Raw genomic sequence first — 14227 nt, 5'->3', positions numbered from 1 at the left:
TGCAGCCCACACTACAGCCACAGCAACTCCAGATGTGAGCTGTGTCTGCGACCTACCCCACAGCTCATGGCAACACTGGGAGGGACCAGGGATCGAACCCTTGCCCTCATGGATACTAGTCAGGTTCATTATCGACTAGCAACCAACCACAACAGAAACTGCCCCCCCCAAATATTTCTTACTCTCTTTTCTGTTTAACTTTTTCTCTCCAGCCATTTTTAAATATACTATATACATTGTACGTACATTCATTGTTTGATTATTGTCCATCTTCTCAATTAGACTGTAACCCAATGAAGGCAAGCGTGTTTATCTGTTTACTACTATATTTTTAACCCTTTTAATAGAGCCTGATGCATAGTAAGTGCCCAGTAAATATTTATTAAACAAATGAGTAATAGAAATGACATATACTCATTGTAAGAAAGCTTTAAACAATATAGTAAAGTGCCAAGAAGAAATTAAAATTACGCAAAGCCTTGTGAGGCCAGAAAAGCTATAGTCAACAGTTTATTCAACAGCTTTTCAGACAATTGTACATAAATGACATCATATAATAAACGATTGTCCCTGAAGGATTTGTTGTAGATATTTTTAAAAAGTTCTTTGGAGTTCCCATTGTGGCTTAGCTGGGAACTAACCTGACACAATGTCCATGAGGATGTGGCTTCAATCCCTAGTCTCACTCAGTGGGTTAAAGATCCAGTGTTGCTGAAAGCTGCAGTGTAGTCTGCAGATGCAGCTTGGATCCTGCATTGCTGTGGCTATGGTGTAGGCTGGTAGCTGCAGCTCCTGTTTCACCTCTAGCCTGGGAACATCCATATGCTGCAGGTGTGGCTTAAAAAAAAAAAAAAAAAAAAAAAAAGACAAAAAAAAGGAAAGAAAGAAAATGAAAAAAGAAGAAAAAAGGTTTTCATTATATTATTTTGAATGGCCAGTGTTATTCCATTGCCTGAAATATCACAGTTTACTTTCCAGTTCCTTAAGCTATTTCCTTTACATACTTTTGTTTGTTCCACTCACAAATTATTATAAATAATTATAAACCAAGATGCAGTGAATATCCATATGCATTCATATGTTCACCTTTACGCGACTGTGTCTTTGGGATAGATGCCTGGAACCTTGCTGGGTCAAAGTGAAATGCAAATAGAAGTGGAGACAATTTAGCAACTCCTGGAATAGAGAAGTAAGGTGGAAATTTGGGGGTAAATGTATAGAATCTTGTATGTAAATTGATCAGGGCCATAGCATTAACTATGCCTTTCATGAGTCAAAAAGATTGAATAAATATTACCTTTCATATGCTGAAAATAAGAGCTTAGATATTGATGTCGGTCTTTTATAGTTGTATTTTCTTAAATAGAAATATGATATGCTTTTGAGTATATGCAGTTACAGGCTTTGTTAATCTTTGAATAGCATGAAAGAATTTGCAGTAAACACTTAACATGGTAAAAAAGGGAAAGTGATAATCATGTTTATTATCCAGGGTACTAAAAACATGATTGAAATGATTCTAATTTGCCTTTAAAATGGTCTATTTCTTGATGATCTCTTAGTCCCTAGCATGAGAAATAGACCATGATATTTCGGCAAACCTATCCGAGATTTGAAATAAAATAAATATTTATAGCAGAGCATAAACTGACTGATTTTCTTCCATTGGCCCACTCCAATACTCTTTAAAAATTGTGGGGAGTTCCCGTCATGGTGCAGTGGAAGCGAATCCGACTAGAAACCATGAGGTTTTGGATTTGATCTTTGGCCTCCCTCTGTGGGTTAAGGATCCGGTGTTGCCGTGAGCTGTGGTGTAAGTCGCAGACTCGGCTCGGATCTGGTATTGCTGTGGCTGTGGTGTAGGCTGGCAGCTGTAGCTCTGATTCAACCCCTAGCCTGGGAACCTCCATGTGCTGTGGGTGCGGCCCTCAAAAGACAAAAAAAAATAAAAATAAAAAAAAAATAAAAATTGTGGATGTGTGAAAACTAATAGTGATCTTTGCTGATGATTGAACACCTCTCTTTTGCAGAAGTGGGAACATTCCTTGCTTCTGCTGTATTCTTTATTATAGTTGTGCTTGGCCATGAACCAGGGGATGCCCTTAGTAGCCCTTATAGATCATTGCATAGTGTTTGACAATAAAACCACGTGTGGTCTCGGGACCCAACTTATCATCACTCTCTTCCTTCCCCACAAAGCTCCAGTAGAGCCCCATGGCTGCGTGGATCCAGATGTGATCCAGATGCTGCCACTCTGCAGATCCTTAAAGGCTGGAGACAGGAGGCGGATGACCTGTCTCCTTTGCTGAGATGTCATGAAGATCTCCTTATATTTCTGCAAAGTGTAGGAGCCCCAGAGGTGCTTCCACTTTTGTCCCTCCTTGACTGGACCTGCCAGATAGTGTGCTCTGTGTCCAGACACTGTTGAGTTGAAAGTGATGATTGTTTATCTCTCAATAGAGAGCTTGAGGTCTGAACTTTGATGAGTGTTACCTTCTTTGATGTTCAAACGTGACGTGTTTGTTATTTATTGGATAGAAAATGTTTAAAGGACAACGAGGAGAATAAGAAGCAAGTCTTGCAGAGTTGCAGGAAACATGAGAAATTTCTGGCGGCGCTCCGTGACTCCTTAGATCCAGAGAAGAAGAATGAAAAGGCATCAGATGAAGATTTAATTCTAAAGGTGTTTGTATGAAGATTAAAAAGACTCTAAATTTAGTGGTCATTCTGACATGTGCCCTAAAGGAAGAGCTGGTTGAGTCTGGGGGTGCAGAACAGGACAGGTGTCCTAGCACAGCGCTAATTGACGGTGTGCCCTGGGAAAAACCATATCCCCTCTCTGAGCCTCAATTCCAAGATCCTTTCTAGCATTACTTGGGATTAATTCTTCTTCAGAAGGGGCTGATTGTTTTGTCTAAAACATATTTAGGTTGTCAAATACAATTAATTATTCATTTTAATGACATGTTTTAGGAGTTTTTTGTTTTAGTTGGACAGAAACACACACGTACACACACACTCAGCCAAAACCAAAACCAGCTGTGTGTCATTTTTGGGATACTGACTGAGTATTAGGTCATGATTTGTTTTCAATTTTCAATTTAAATTTTTAGCACACTAAGGCCAAAAAAAAAAAAAATCCTGCTTTAATGGTAGGTTGCCCTTGAAATGTAAATTAATTATATCAACTGAATAATTCACTTGGCTTATAGCGATTCATTATAGGGAGCCTGAAGGTTTTGGAATGGACACCACAGCTTTGCTTATTTTTCAGTCTTCTTAGACCAGCTTCCTGATAGATTTCCATGGTCATTCTGACTTGTGCCCTAAAGGAGGAGCTGGTTGAGTCTGGGGGTGGTTGATTTACAATGTTGTATTATGTTCAGGTATATAGCAAAGTGATTCAGTTATACATGTATATGTGTCTATTCTTTTTTCAGGTTCTTTTCTCTTACAGGTTATTACAAAATATTAAGTATAGGTCCCTGTGTTACGTGGTGCTATTTTATATACAGTAGTGTATATGCGTCAGTTCCCAAATTATCCCTCCCTCCTTTTCCCCTTTGGTAACTATAAGGCTGTTCTCTGTGTCTGTGGGTCTATTTCTGTTTTATAAATAAGTTCATTTGTATCATTTTTTTTAGATTTCCCATATAAGTGATATATGATATTTATCTTTCTCCGTCTTGACTTGCTTCACTTAGTATGATAATCTCTAGGTCCAGCCATGTTGCTACAAATGGCATATTGCATTCTTTTTATGGCTGAGCAGTATTCCACTGTATATGTATACCACATCTTCTTTTTCCATTCATCTGTTGGTGGACATTTAGGTTGCTTCCATGTCTTGACAACTGTAAATAGTTTTGTAGTGAACACTGGGGATGTAGCCATTCTTAAAGGCCTCCCCTCCATGTTATATTAGTAAGCTTCCCACGTGTATTCTGTGCAAGCTGCAAGTTGATTCCATTTTACTTCAGGCAGTTCCTCCTCATGCCTGGGTTTTGGCTGCGCATGCTTAGGGTCTGCCTGAATCCCTCAAGGTGCTGGATGCATCTCCTCCTGCTCCCTGTTGCTAGCATGTGGCCAGGAGCCTGGCTGTGAAAGTCCACTTGGCATTGGCATTGTAGTACAGGGGGATTATCTTTTTTTTTTTTTTTCTTTTTAGGGCTTCACCTGTGGCATAGGGAGGTTCCCAGCTTAGGGGCTGAATTGAAGCTGTAGCTGCCAGCCACAGCCACAGCAGCTTGGGATCGGATCCGTGTCTGTGACCTACACCAAGGCTCACTGCAACACTGGCTCCCTGCCAGTGTTGCAGTGAGTGAGGCCGGGGGTCGAACCCACATCCACTGAGTGAGGCCGGGGGTCGAACCCACATCCTCATGGTTACTAGTTGGATTCGTTTCTGCTGCACCAAAATGGGAACTCCCGAGGGAGTCATCTTTAAACCAAGTGGTGGGGTAAAGAAAAGGAAATAAGAAGGTCCTTCTTCCACACACCCTTTCCCACATCAGATTCAACCTCCAGGTGCTACTCTGCTTATTGATACTGTGTTAATCATGCCTTTTTATTTTTTTATACTTCTAATTCCTTGACATCTGGGGCCTTGCTGACCCAGGAGAGACTAGGTCCCAGGATTAGCCAGTTCAGGAAGTGAGTCTCCTGGGCGCGTAGCTTTCACATGCAAACCAACCAGTTCAGAGCCACCTCCCAACCACTTCTATCTGGCTCTTATACTCTGGGCCAGCATCCAAAGAACCACCCCAGAACCAGGTGCCAGACAATTAGAGACAGCTCCTACATGGCAGAACCCACTGGAATTATTCAAACCCAGTCAGGGAGCATGCTGTCATGGGGAGTTTCAAGTCTTCCTTAAGGCATCCTTGTGGCCTTACAGAGTAAGCTTTCTGCATGGCTGATTCCCTGGGTCCACGGGGCCTGGCTGACTTTATTTTCCTTCCTTATAAATCTTACAAATCTTATTAATGCTCCCAGTCAACTGCATAACATGAGCAGGGAAAAGCCCCGTAGTCCCAATGATAACCATTGTTTGAGCATGTTTTTCAGGGTTTGGCTGTGCTTATATGCATTAGAAGGATTTTCTTTTTTCCAAGAGAGTTCTGCCTTGTTCTCTGTGTTTCCCCGCTGGGCCAGGTAATGCCTTGCAAGCATGTGGTGCCAGCGGACGTGGGCAGAATAGAACTCCCTTGCTTCCCTGCCTGCTGTAACTCTGCAGAAATGTCACTATCCCTTGAGGACTGAGCATCCAGGGGCTTGCTGAGGCCTGTTCCCATCTGGAAGTTTTGGGCAGAACGCTCATCATTGTTGCCTTGTAGCTACCTTTTGATTAATTTTGATGTGACCACCCAGTCTGCACAGACCAGCAGAGTTCAGAGGCTGCCTTGGAAGATGTTACCTTCTGAGTGGACGGGAGGGAAAGCGCTTGTACCGTTTTCACGTGATGATGCCATCAGTGGGGGACCCAGAGCAGGGTTGCTTAGAGAGCGCGATAGGAGATTATTCATTTTTACAGGACAGCTGTAATTGCTTTCTCTTCAGGTCGGAGAGCTGTGCAAGGAGAATGCATTGGTGAAAGGCCAAATTGTTGCTCTTGAAGAGACCGTAAGTGTCCATGAGATGGAGGCAGAAGCTAGCAGAGAAACAATCGTGAGGCTGGCTTCGGAAGTAAACAGAGAGCAGAAAAAAGCTGCCTCCTGCACTGAGGAGAAAGACAAGCTGAACCAGGTACCGTATGTGGAGTGTGTGTGCATGTGCATCTGTGATCATGTTTATGAAGCAGAAACAGGAAACCAGATGCGAAGGAGCACCTGGTGTCACCGACCTCAATTTCCAGCAGGAGCTGGGGGCAGCTGGGGACTCACTGACCTGATCAGGACATTGGATGCCATTTTTTTTTTCTTAATTAGAAAACAAAAACAAAAACAAAACCACTTAAAAAGTTTGTAGCCAATGAATCCTATTTGGTTAAACTCTAGGATTTAAACAAATGTTTTAATTTGTTTATTTTTAAGCAAATAGGTAATGTATCTACAAGCTACAAGATTCTAAATGGACACAAGGGGATGTGATGAAAAGTCTCCCTCCATCCCTTCCCCTGGCCAACCAGATGCTCTCAGAGGCAACCTCTGTTAACAATTTCTTGCATACCTTTCTAGAAGTATTCTATATATGTAAATGCATATAGTTATTCTTTTCATTTATTTTTAACACAAATGGCAACATACTCTGCACACTCCATGCTTCTCTTTTTATTTACCTAAAAAATGGTAAGATAGTACACACTATTATGAACAGGCTGCTATGAATAATCTTCTATCATTTCTCAAATGTGAGACTGTGTCAGCAAGGCAAAATCCTAGAAGCAGACTTGCTGGGTCAAAGAATATGGGAGTTGTAATTCTGAGAGACATTACCAAAGGGAAGTGACTCACTTCTCAACTGTTATTTGTGCCAGGACTTGCTTGATCTTTTCCAGTTAGCAAGAACCTATTTGAGCATGGGAATTAATACTGTATATATATATATTTTTTTTAAATATATTTTTAACTCTATAAATCCTTTAATTATCTTTTTAAAGTTTTGTATCAAAGAAACTAATTATGGGATTAATCATAACGATCAATTTCCAAAAGCAAAAGTGAGCTAGTGCAACCAGTTAGTAAAATATGTAGGAGAAAATTAAAGAGGAAAGAAGATGGGAGTTTAAAATTAGAGAATGACTGGAGTTCCCGTCATGGCGCAGTGGTTAACAAATCTGACTAGGAACCACGAGGTTGCGGGTTCGATCCCTGGGCCTTGCTTAGTGGGTTAAGGATCTGGCATTGCTGTGAGCTGTGGTGTAGGTTGCAGATGCGGCTTGGATCACGCGTTGCTGTGGCTCTGGCATGGGTCTGTGGCTGCAGCTCCCATTCGACCCCTAGCCTGGGAACCTCCATGTGCCTCTGGAAGCGGCCCTAGAAAAAGGAAAAAGACAAAATAAATAAATAATAAAATAAAATAAAATTAGAGAATGACTAATGTTGAAAAAGAGAGGCTCCATGAGGGCTGAAGTTTCAGTGGTGTCCCACAGGCTGTGAGGGGTATTCTGGAATTGGTGGAATGCAGTAGAAGGAGCTGTCTTTGTGGGAGCTGGTTCTAGACTTTCCACGTCTACAGTGACGTCACTGCTGAGCTGAGGGGAGATGGGAGGTTGGGATGTGGACGTGATCCACACTAATGATAATAATCCCCCCCCATTCCCTGTATCAAAAACCCATTCTTAGCATTGGATTTCTTCTATCACATTAGCTTTGTGAAAAGAGCAAAGATTTTAATCACAGTTATCAAATCACTGCAATCATTTCAACACCTTTGACTTAGTCTGCTTTGGCTGTCAGCACAAAATGCCACAGACTGGGTGGCTTTAACAAGAGACATTTATTTCTCACAGTTCTGGAGGCTGGGAAGTCCAAGACTGAAATTCCTGGTGAGGGCTCCCTTACTGACTTGCAGACGACTGCCTTCTTACCATGTCTTCGCATGGCAGAGGGAGTTGAACGAGGCCTCTGGTGTCTTTTATAAGGGCACTAATCCCAACAGTAGGGCCCCACCCTCATGACCTCCTCTAAACCTAATTACCTTTCAAAAGCCCCATCTCCAAACCCCATCACATCGGATGTTAGGGCTTCAACACATGAATTTGTTCAACAATTCAGCTCATAGCAAGCCTCAACTATTTTTCTCCAACTTTTTCTTATAAAAATTTCAAAATATACAGAAAGGGTAAAGGAATACAAGGAACATCCATTTATTACCCACCCAGATGCAACAATTGTTAGCATGTAGCTACATTTGCTTTATTACTTTACATGCGCATACATAAACATTTGCAGAATCAGTTGAAAATAGGTTGTAGATGTCATATGGACTGTTTCTGACTTCTGCAGCATGTGCATCCTAAAAATAAGATTATTATTATTATTATTATTATCCTAAGAATAAGGACATTATCCTACAAACCGTAATACCGTTATCACATCTAAAAGTCAACTGTAATGCCACAATATCACCCACGGAGGTTTTCAAGCCCGCAGGGTTTTTGTACTCCTTGAGAGGTGGAGTTTAACCCCCTTCCCCTTGTGTGCTGGACAAAGTGACTCACTTCCAGTGAGTAGAACCTATCGGAAGTGATAGGATGTCACTTTTGAGATTGGGTTATGAATACACTGTGGTTTTTGTCTTAGATACATTTTCTTGAAGTCTTTTGAGGGAAGCCAGCTGTCATGTGGTGGGGCATTCAAGTAGCCAGTTGCGTGGTCCAGGTACCCAGGAACTGAAGCCTGTCTGCTACCATGTGAGTGAGCTTGGAAGTGAAACTTCCTTCAGTTGAATCTTGAGATGATTCAACTGAAGTCAATCTACAGCTTGACTCTAAACTTAGAAGAGACCTTGAGTCAGGAACACCCAGCTAAGTCAGGCCCAGATTTCTGGCCCATTGAGCTGTGAGATAATAGATACTTGTCCTTTTAAGCCACTAAGCTTGGGATAATTTGTTACACAGCAATAGATAAAAATCAGCTAATATTCACATTCAAATTTCATCATTTTCTACAAGAATGCCTTTAATAGCTGCTTTTTTCCCCAAATTGGGATCCAGTGTAGGTTCATTCATTGCATTTGTTGGTTATTTTTAGCTTTTTTTTTTTTTCTTAATATTATTGACTTCTTGGAGGGTGCAAGCATTGGTCTGATTGTTTCTTTAAGATGTTATTTAACTTGTTTCTCTGTACTCTATACACTTAAAGTTGGATCTAGAGCCTGTACTGGATTCAGGTTAAGCCTTTTAGGCAAGATTATTTCAAAGCTAAAGTCGTGTACTTCATATTGCCTTGTCTTAGAGGCGAGTAATGTTAGATTGTTCCATTGTTGCTGAAACTAAGTTTGGTTGCTCATCCCTTTACTGTAAAGGTACATTTTTTTGTTCCTTCTGCAGTCACGTGAGGTTTCTCTAGGGTGATCACTGGCAGGTTATTTCTGTTCCCCATTGAGTTTCCCTGGATTAATTTACAACGGGTGAGATAAAGTGGCAATATTTTAATTTTATCATTTCTTCTACTTAATAGTTGGCATTCTTCTGTAAAGAAAAGCTTTTTGCTTCTTTTCTTTTCAATTCTATGGACGCGTGGATTTTTACTTACTTACTGTGTTACAGTCAGTTACTCTCCTTTTGGTGCTCTGAACCCTCCACGTTTGGCCTGCAGAAGCCTGTACACCATAGTCCCTGTGACGTTATAATCCAGCTCCTTCAGTCTTTCGTGCTTCCTTGCTCTCTGACAGAACATGATATCTTCGGCTTACTTACAATTTTCATACCACAGAACTGAAATCAGCCTATTCTCCATGGAGCTCTGGTTCCTTGAATGGTGTTTTAGAAAACAAGAGTCAGGCTTTAGATGTGCTCATTGCTATGGGGCGGGGGGTCATTGTGTTCAGTGGACAGAGCTGGAAATACCTCTTTTAGGAATAAATTAATATGGAACATTAATAGTGATATATATATTATATATATATATATAATATATATATAATATATATATATATTTTTTTGTCTTTTTGCTATTTCTTTGGGCCGCTTCTGCGGCATACGGAGGTCCCCAGGCTTGGGGTCGAATCGGAGCTGTAGCCACTGGCCTACGCCAGAGCCACAGCAACACGGGATCTGAGCCGCGTCTGCAACCTACACCACAGCTCACGGCAACGCCGGATCGTTAACCTACTGAGCAAGGGCAGGGACCGAACCCGCAACCTCATAGTTCCTAGTCGGATTCGTTAACCACTGCGCCACGACGGGAACTCCCTAATACTGATATTTAAGAGTGATATTCTAGAGTTTTCTTAATATCTTTATTTTACATTAGTATTTTTTTTAGATCCTACCAGTAATATTTACTCATTTGCTTTGTCTTGCAATAATGGATACAATATACATTATTTCAAAATTCCTCTTTTAATATAAGTAGCCCTTCTTAGTGAAGTTTGTTTCAGACTTTTGACATTAGTACTATCAGCAATCATTGGATAGTAGTCCCCATTGATCAAGTACTTACCACTAGCACAATCATTTTGCTAAGTGCTCAGAGAGGTTATGTACTTTGCTCAAGTTTACACAGATACTAAGTGGCAAAGCAATTTGAATCCTGGTCATTACACGATTGTGCTTTTATCAGTAATCCCTTTTACAGGTATATTCACATCTACTTCCCACATGTAAATCTGGGAGCCAAAAATTATTTGTCAAGGGAACAATGAGCATAAGTAGCTATGTGAATTTCCTCAGTGAATGAATGACTTTAATTTGATTATGAATTGTAGTTATTAAATGATCAAGCCTTGAAATTATGAAGAATTTAATGTTTGTAAAAATGTTTCTGGAGATGTGTAGTAGGAAATGAAAATGTATTGTGAGAGCACATTAAAAACACAGAACTTGTTCCTCTTCTTATGTAAGTGTCTTTGCTTATGACCAATGAGGCAATGTTGTTCAGACTTGTGAAACACATTTGCTTTGGGCTCAAGTTCCTGCCAAAGTAATAAAAATTATAAAAAAATATGGGCAATAAAAAACTTGAGGTCCTTAAGAAAGTGCTCATTCATGGGATCATGAGTCCTAAGATTTACTGCTGAAAAACACTGTCCAGTGGCTTTACTGACATGTTAATGGTCTCAGGAAGAGTCTTCATAATGCTTTCTAAAGCTCTGTTTTTGAGGTAGGAAACTTAGCAAAATCCAGAATGACTACAGAGTAGAAGTATCTGCAGGCCTAGGGTGCTGTTTCTACTAAACTTAGCTTTTCTTATTTTCTTAATGATTTTATTTCAGTTACTTTATGAAAATTTCCCCAGTAAAAATCCAGGTGATTTATTATACCCTTGCAAAGTATATTATTTGAAACTCTTTAATAGTTAATATTGCAGTATGGTTTAAAAACCATCAAAGATTAGCACCTTTCCTTTTGGTTGTCTTGAAATAACCTACCATTGAGCAAAGTCATCGCTGCATCGGCATCAGCCATGCAGATATTTCCTATAAACCTTGCAGTTTCAATCAGTGAATCAGAAATTAAACTGACATGATGGATTTCAAACAGCTTCTTTTCCTTCACACTGCTCACATTTCCTTTAATTTTAGTGGCCAGAATTAAAGCAAGGAAAGAGTATTGGTTTTGGAGTCAGCAGGCCTGGTTTGGAAGGATGTCCCTTCTGCTTCCTCTGTTTGTTGTCCTGCGGCAGCATGTGTAAGAGGGAAGAGAATAAAAGACACACTGAGCAGAGTGACTAAAACCAAGGCTCTTGGGTTTTTCTCTAGGCTCCAGAGTCATTTGGCTGTATGGTCTGAGGCATATGACTTTACCTCTTTGAACTTCCATTTCTCGTCTATAAAATGGGAGAATTATTTAAGGTTCTGTTTCTCACAGTTATTGTCAGGCGTGAATGATATAATATACACAGGGTACTCAAGACAAGTCCAGTACATAATTCATTCTTAGTGTTTGGTTTTCCTTCTTTTTTGGCCATACCCAGGAGGGTAGACGTTTCTAGGCTAGGGATTGAACCCAGGCCACAACAGCAACCTGAGCCATAGCAGTGACAACGACCTGATCCTTAACCACTGAGCTACCAGGGAACTCCTGATGCTCAGTGTTTTAATTTCCCTTTCCTGTTATTTGCTTTTATCGGGGGATTAAAGAAACATATGGTTATTTTTAAGAGTACAGGCATATGGAAGGAGTTCCTGGGAGTGAGAAATTACTAGACAGGATAAATTACTAAAGAAATGAAAGATCTCATGTTGGGAATGAGATTAAGGTCTTTTAGGATCTAGATCATTTAACTCTCTACGTAAAAAAAGAACCATCTTTAAAATGTCCTTCTCCAACTAGTGTACAGCCTTCCCTTGAACTCTTCCAGAGGCAGGGAACTCATTGCTGTGCAAGGAAATCTGCCTCCTCTGTGCAGTTCTTTTTTTTTTTTTTTTTTTTTTTTTTTTTTTGTCTTTTTGCTATTTCTTGGGCCGCTCCCTCGGCATATGGAGGTTCCCAGGCTAGGGGTCCAATCGGAGCTGCAGTCTCCGGCCTACGCCAGAGCCACAGCAACGCTGGATCCGAGCCGCGTCTGCAACCTACACCACAGCTCACGGCAACGCCGGATCCTTTAACCCACTGAGCAAGACCAGGGACCGAACCCACAACCTCATGGTTCCTAGTCGGATTCGTTAACCACTGCGCCACGACAGGAACTCCATCCTCTGTGCAGTTCTGATTGACAGTTCTTCATTGTAGCAAGTCGGGATTAGAATCCCTCTTATTCACAGCCTCATCCTGGTTCTGTCTTTTACACTTGAAGTATTTATGCTCAAATATTAATTATGCTTCTCACATTATACCTGACATCATTAGGACTTATTTATCTTTAAGTGGGAGTTTGTATCTTTTGGCTGCCTTCATCCAGTTCTCTCTCTCCCTACCTCCCACCTGTGGTAACCACAAATCTGATCTCTTTCTCTGTGAGTTTGTTTTTGACGTATATTTGTCCTATAACACTGTGTGTTCCTGTTATGCAACAGAGTGATTTGATATTTCTGTACATTTCAAAGTGATCATCAAGATAAGTCTAGTTCCCATGTGTCACAATAGATATTACATAATTATTAACTGTATTCCCCATACTGTACATTTCATACTTGTGACTCATTTATTCTGCAACTAGAAGTTTGTACCTCTTAACTCCCCTCATCCCCCTAACTCTGGGCAACCACCTGTTGGTTCTCTGTACCTATGACTCTGTTTCTGTTTTGTTATGTTTGTTCATTTGTTTTTTAGATTGCACATATAAGCGAAATCATGTAGTATTTGTCTTTTTCTGTCTGACTTATTTCACTTAGCATAATACCCTATGGGTTCAACCATGTTGTTGCCAATGGCAAGATTTCATTATTTTTTATGGCTGAGGAATATCTCTCCTTATCTCTCACTTCTTTATTCATTCATCTATAGATGGGCATCTAGGTTGCTTCCGTATCTTGGCTGTTGTTAATAATGCTTCAGTGAACATAGGGTGCATGTATCTTTTGTAATTAGTATTTTTCTTTTCTTTCTTTCTTTCTTTCTTTCTTTCTTTCTTTCTTTCTTTCTTTCTTTCTTTCTTTCTTTCTTTCTTTCTTTCTTTCTTTCTTTCTTTCTTTCATCTTTTTTTTGGTCTTTTTAGGGCTGCACCCATGGCATATGGAAGTTCCCAGGCTAGGGGTCTAATCGGAGTTGTAGCTGCCAGCCTATGCTACAGCTACAGCAATGCCAGATCCTAGCCGCGTCTTCGACCTACACCACAGCTCATAGCAACGCTGGATCGTTAACTCATTGAACAAGGCCAGGGATTGAACCTGAAACCTCATGGTTCCTAGTCGGATTTGTTTCCACTGCACCATGATGGGAACTCCAGAATTTTTATTTTTTTTGGATACATAGTCAGGAGTGGGAATTGCTGGATCCTATGGATGTTCAATTTTTAACCTTTTGGGGAATTTCCATACTCTTTTCCATAGTGGCTGTACTAATTTGCTTTCCACCAAATATGAACAAGTATTTCCTTTTCTCTCTTTTCTCACCAACCCTTGCTATTTGTTCTCTTATTGATAACAACCGTACTGACAGATGTGAGGTAATATCTCATTTTAGTTTTGATTTTCATTTCCCTGATGATTTAATGATGTTGAGCATCTTTTCATGTGTCTGGTGGCCATCTGTATCTCTTCTTTGAAAAAAATGTCTCTTCAGGTCCTCTCCCCATTTTTCAATCTGGTTGTTCATTTTTTTTGGATGTTGAGTTGTATAAGTTCTTTGTGTATTTCGGATATTAACCATTTATCAGATTTATTTATTTTTTGTCTTTTTGCCTTTTCTAGGGCCACTCCCGCTGCATATGGAGGTTCCCAGGCTAGGGGTCGAATTGGAGCCGTAGCCACCGGCCTACACCACAGCCACAGCAACGCGGGATCCGAGCCATGTCTGTGACCTATATCACAGCTCACGGCAACGCCAGATCCTTTAACCCACTGAACAAGGCCAGGGACCGAACCTGCAACCTCATGGTTCCTAGTCAGATTCATTAACCACTGAGCCATGATGGGAACTCCCTATCAGATTTATTGTTTGCAAATATCTTCATTCAGTAGG

General features: G+C 40.6%; 1 protein-coding gene across 6 annotated transcripts in view; it reads left to right on the top strand.

Moving 5' to 3' along the window:
• CCDC170 (coiled-coil domain containing 170) overlaps window positions 1-14227 on the top strand; it is a 93392-nt gene that overhangs the window by 36949 nt on the left and 42216 nt on the right. For all 6 annotated transcript variants that reach the window (XM_085023680.1, XM_005659137.4, XM_005659136.4 and 3 more), the window contains 2 exons: window positions 2539-2683; window positions 5560-5745. In XM_085023680.1, coding sequence (XP_084879806.1) covers window positions 2539-2683; window positions 5560-5745 — 331 coding nt within the window. The remainder of the gene's footprint in view (window positions 1-2538; window positions 2684-5559; window positions 5746-14227) is intronic.

This window comes from Sus scrofa, chromosome 1, assembly GCF_054392235.1.
Source record: "Sus scrofa isolate SSC_HxYL_T2T_F1_AM1 chromosome 1, Sscrofa_HxYL_maternal_Yorkshire_Landrace_v2.0, whole genome shotgun sequence".
Lineage (NCBI taxonomy): Eukaryota > Metazoa > Chordata > Mammalia > Artiodactyla > Suidae > Sus > Sus scrofa.
This window is presented reverse-complemented; position numbering and strand designations above follow the sequence as displayed.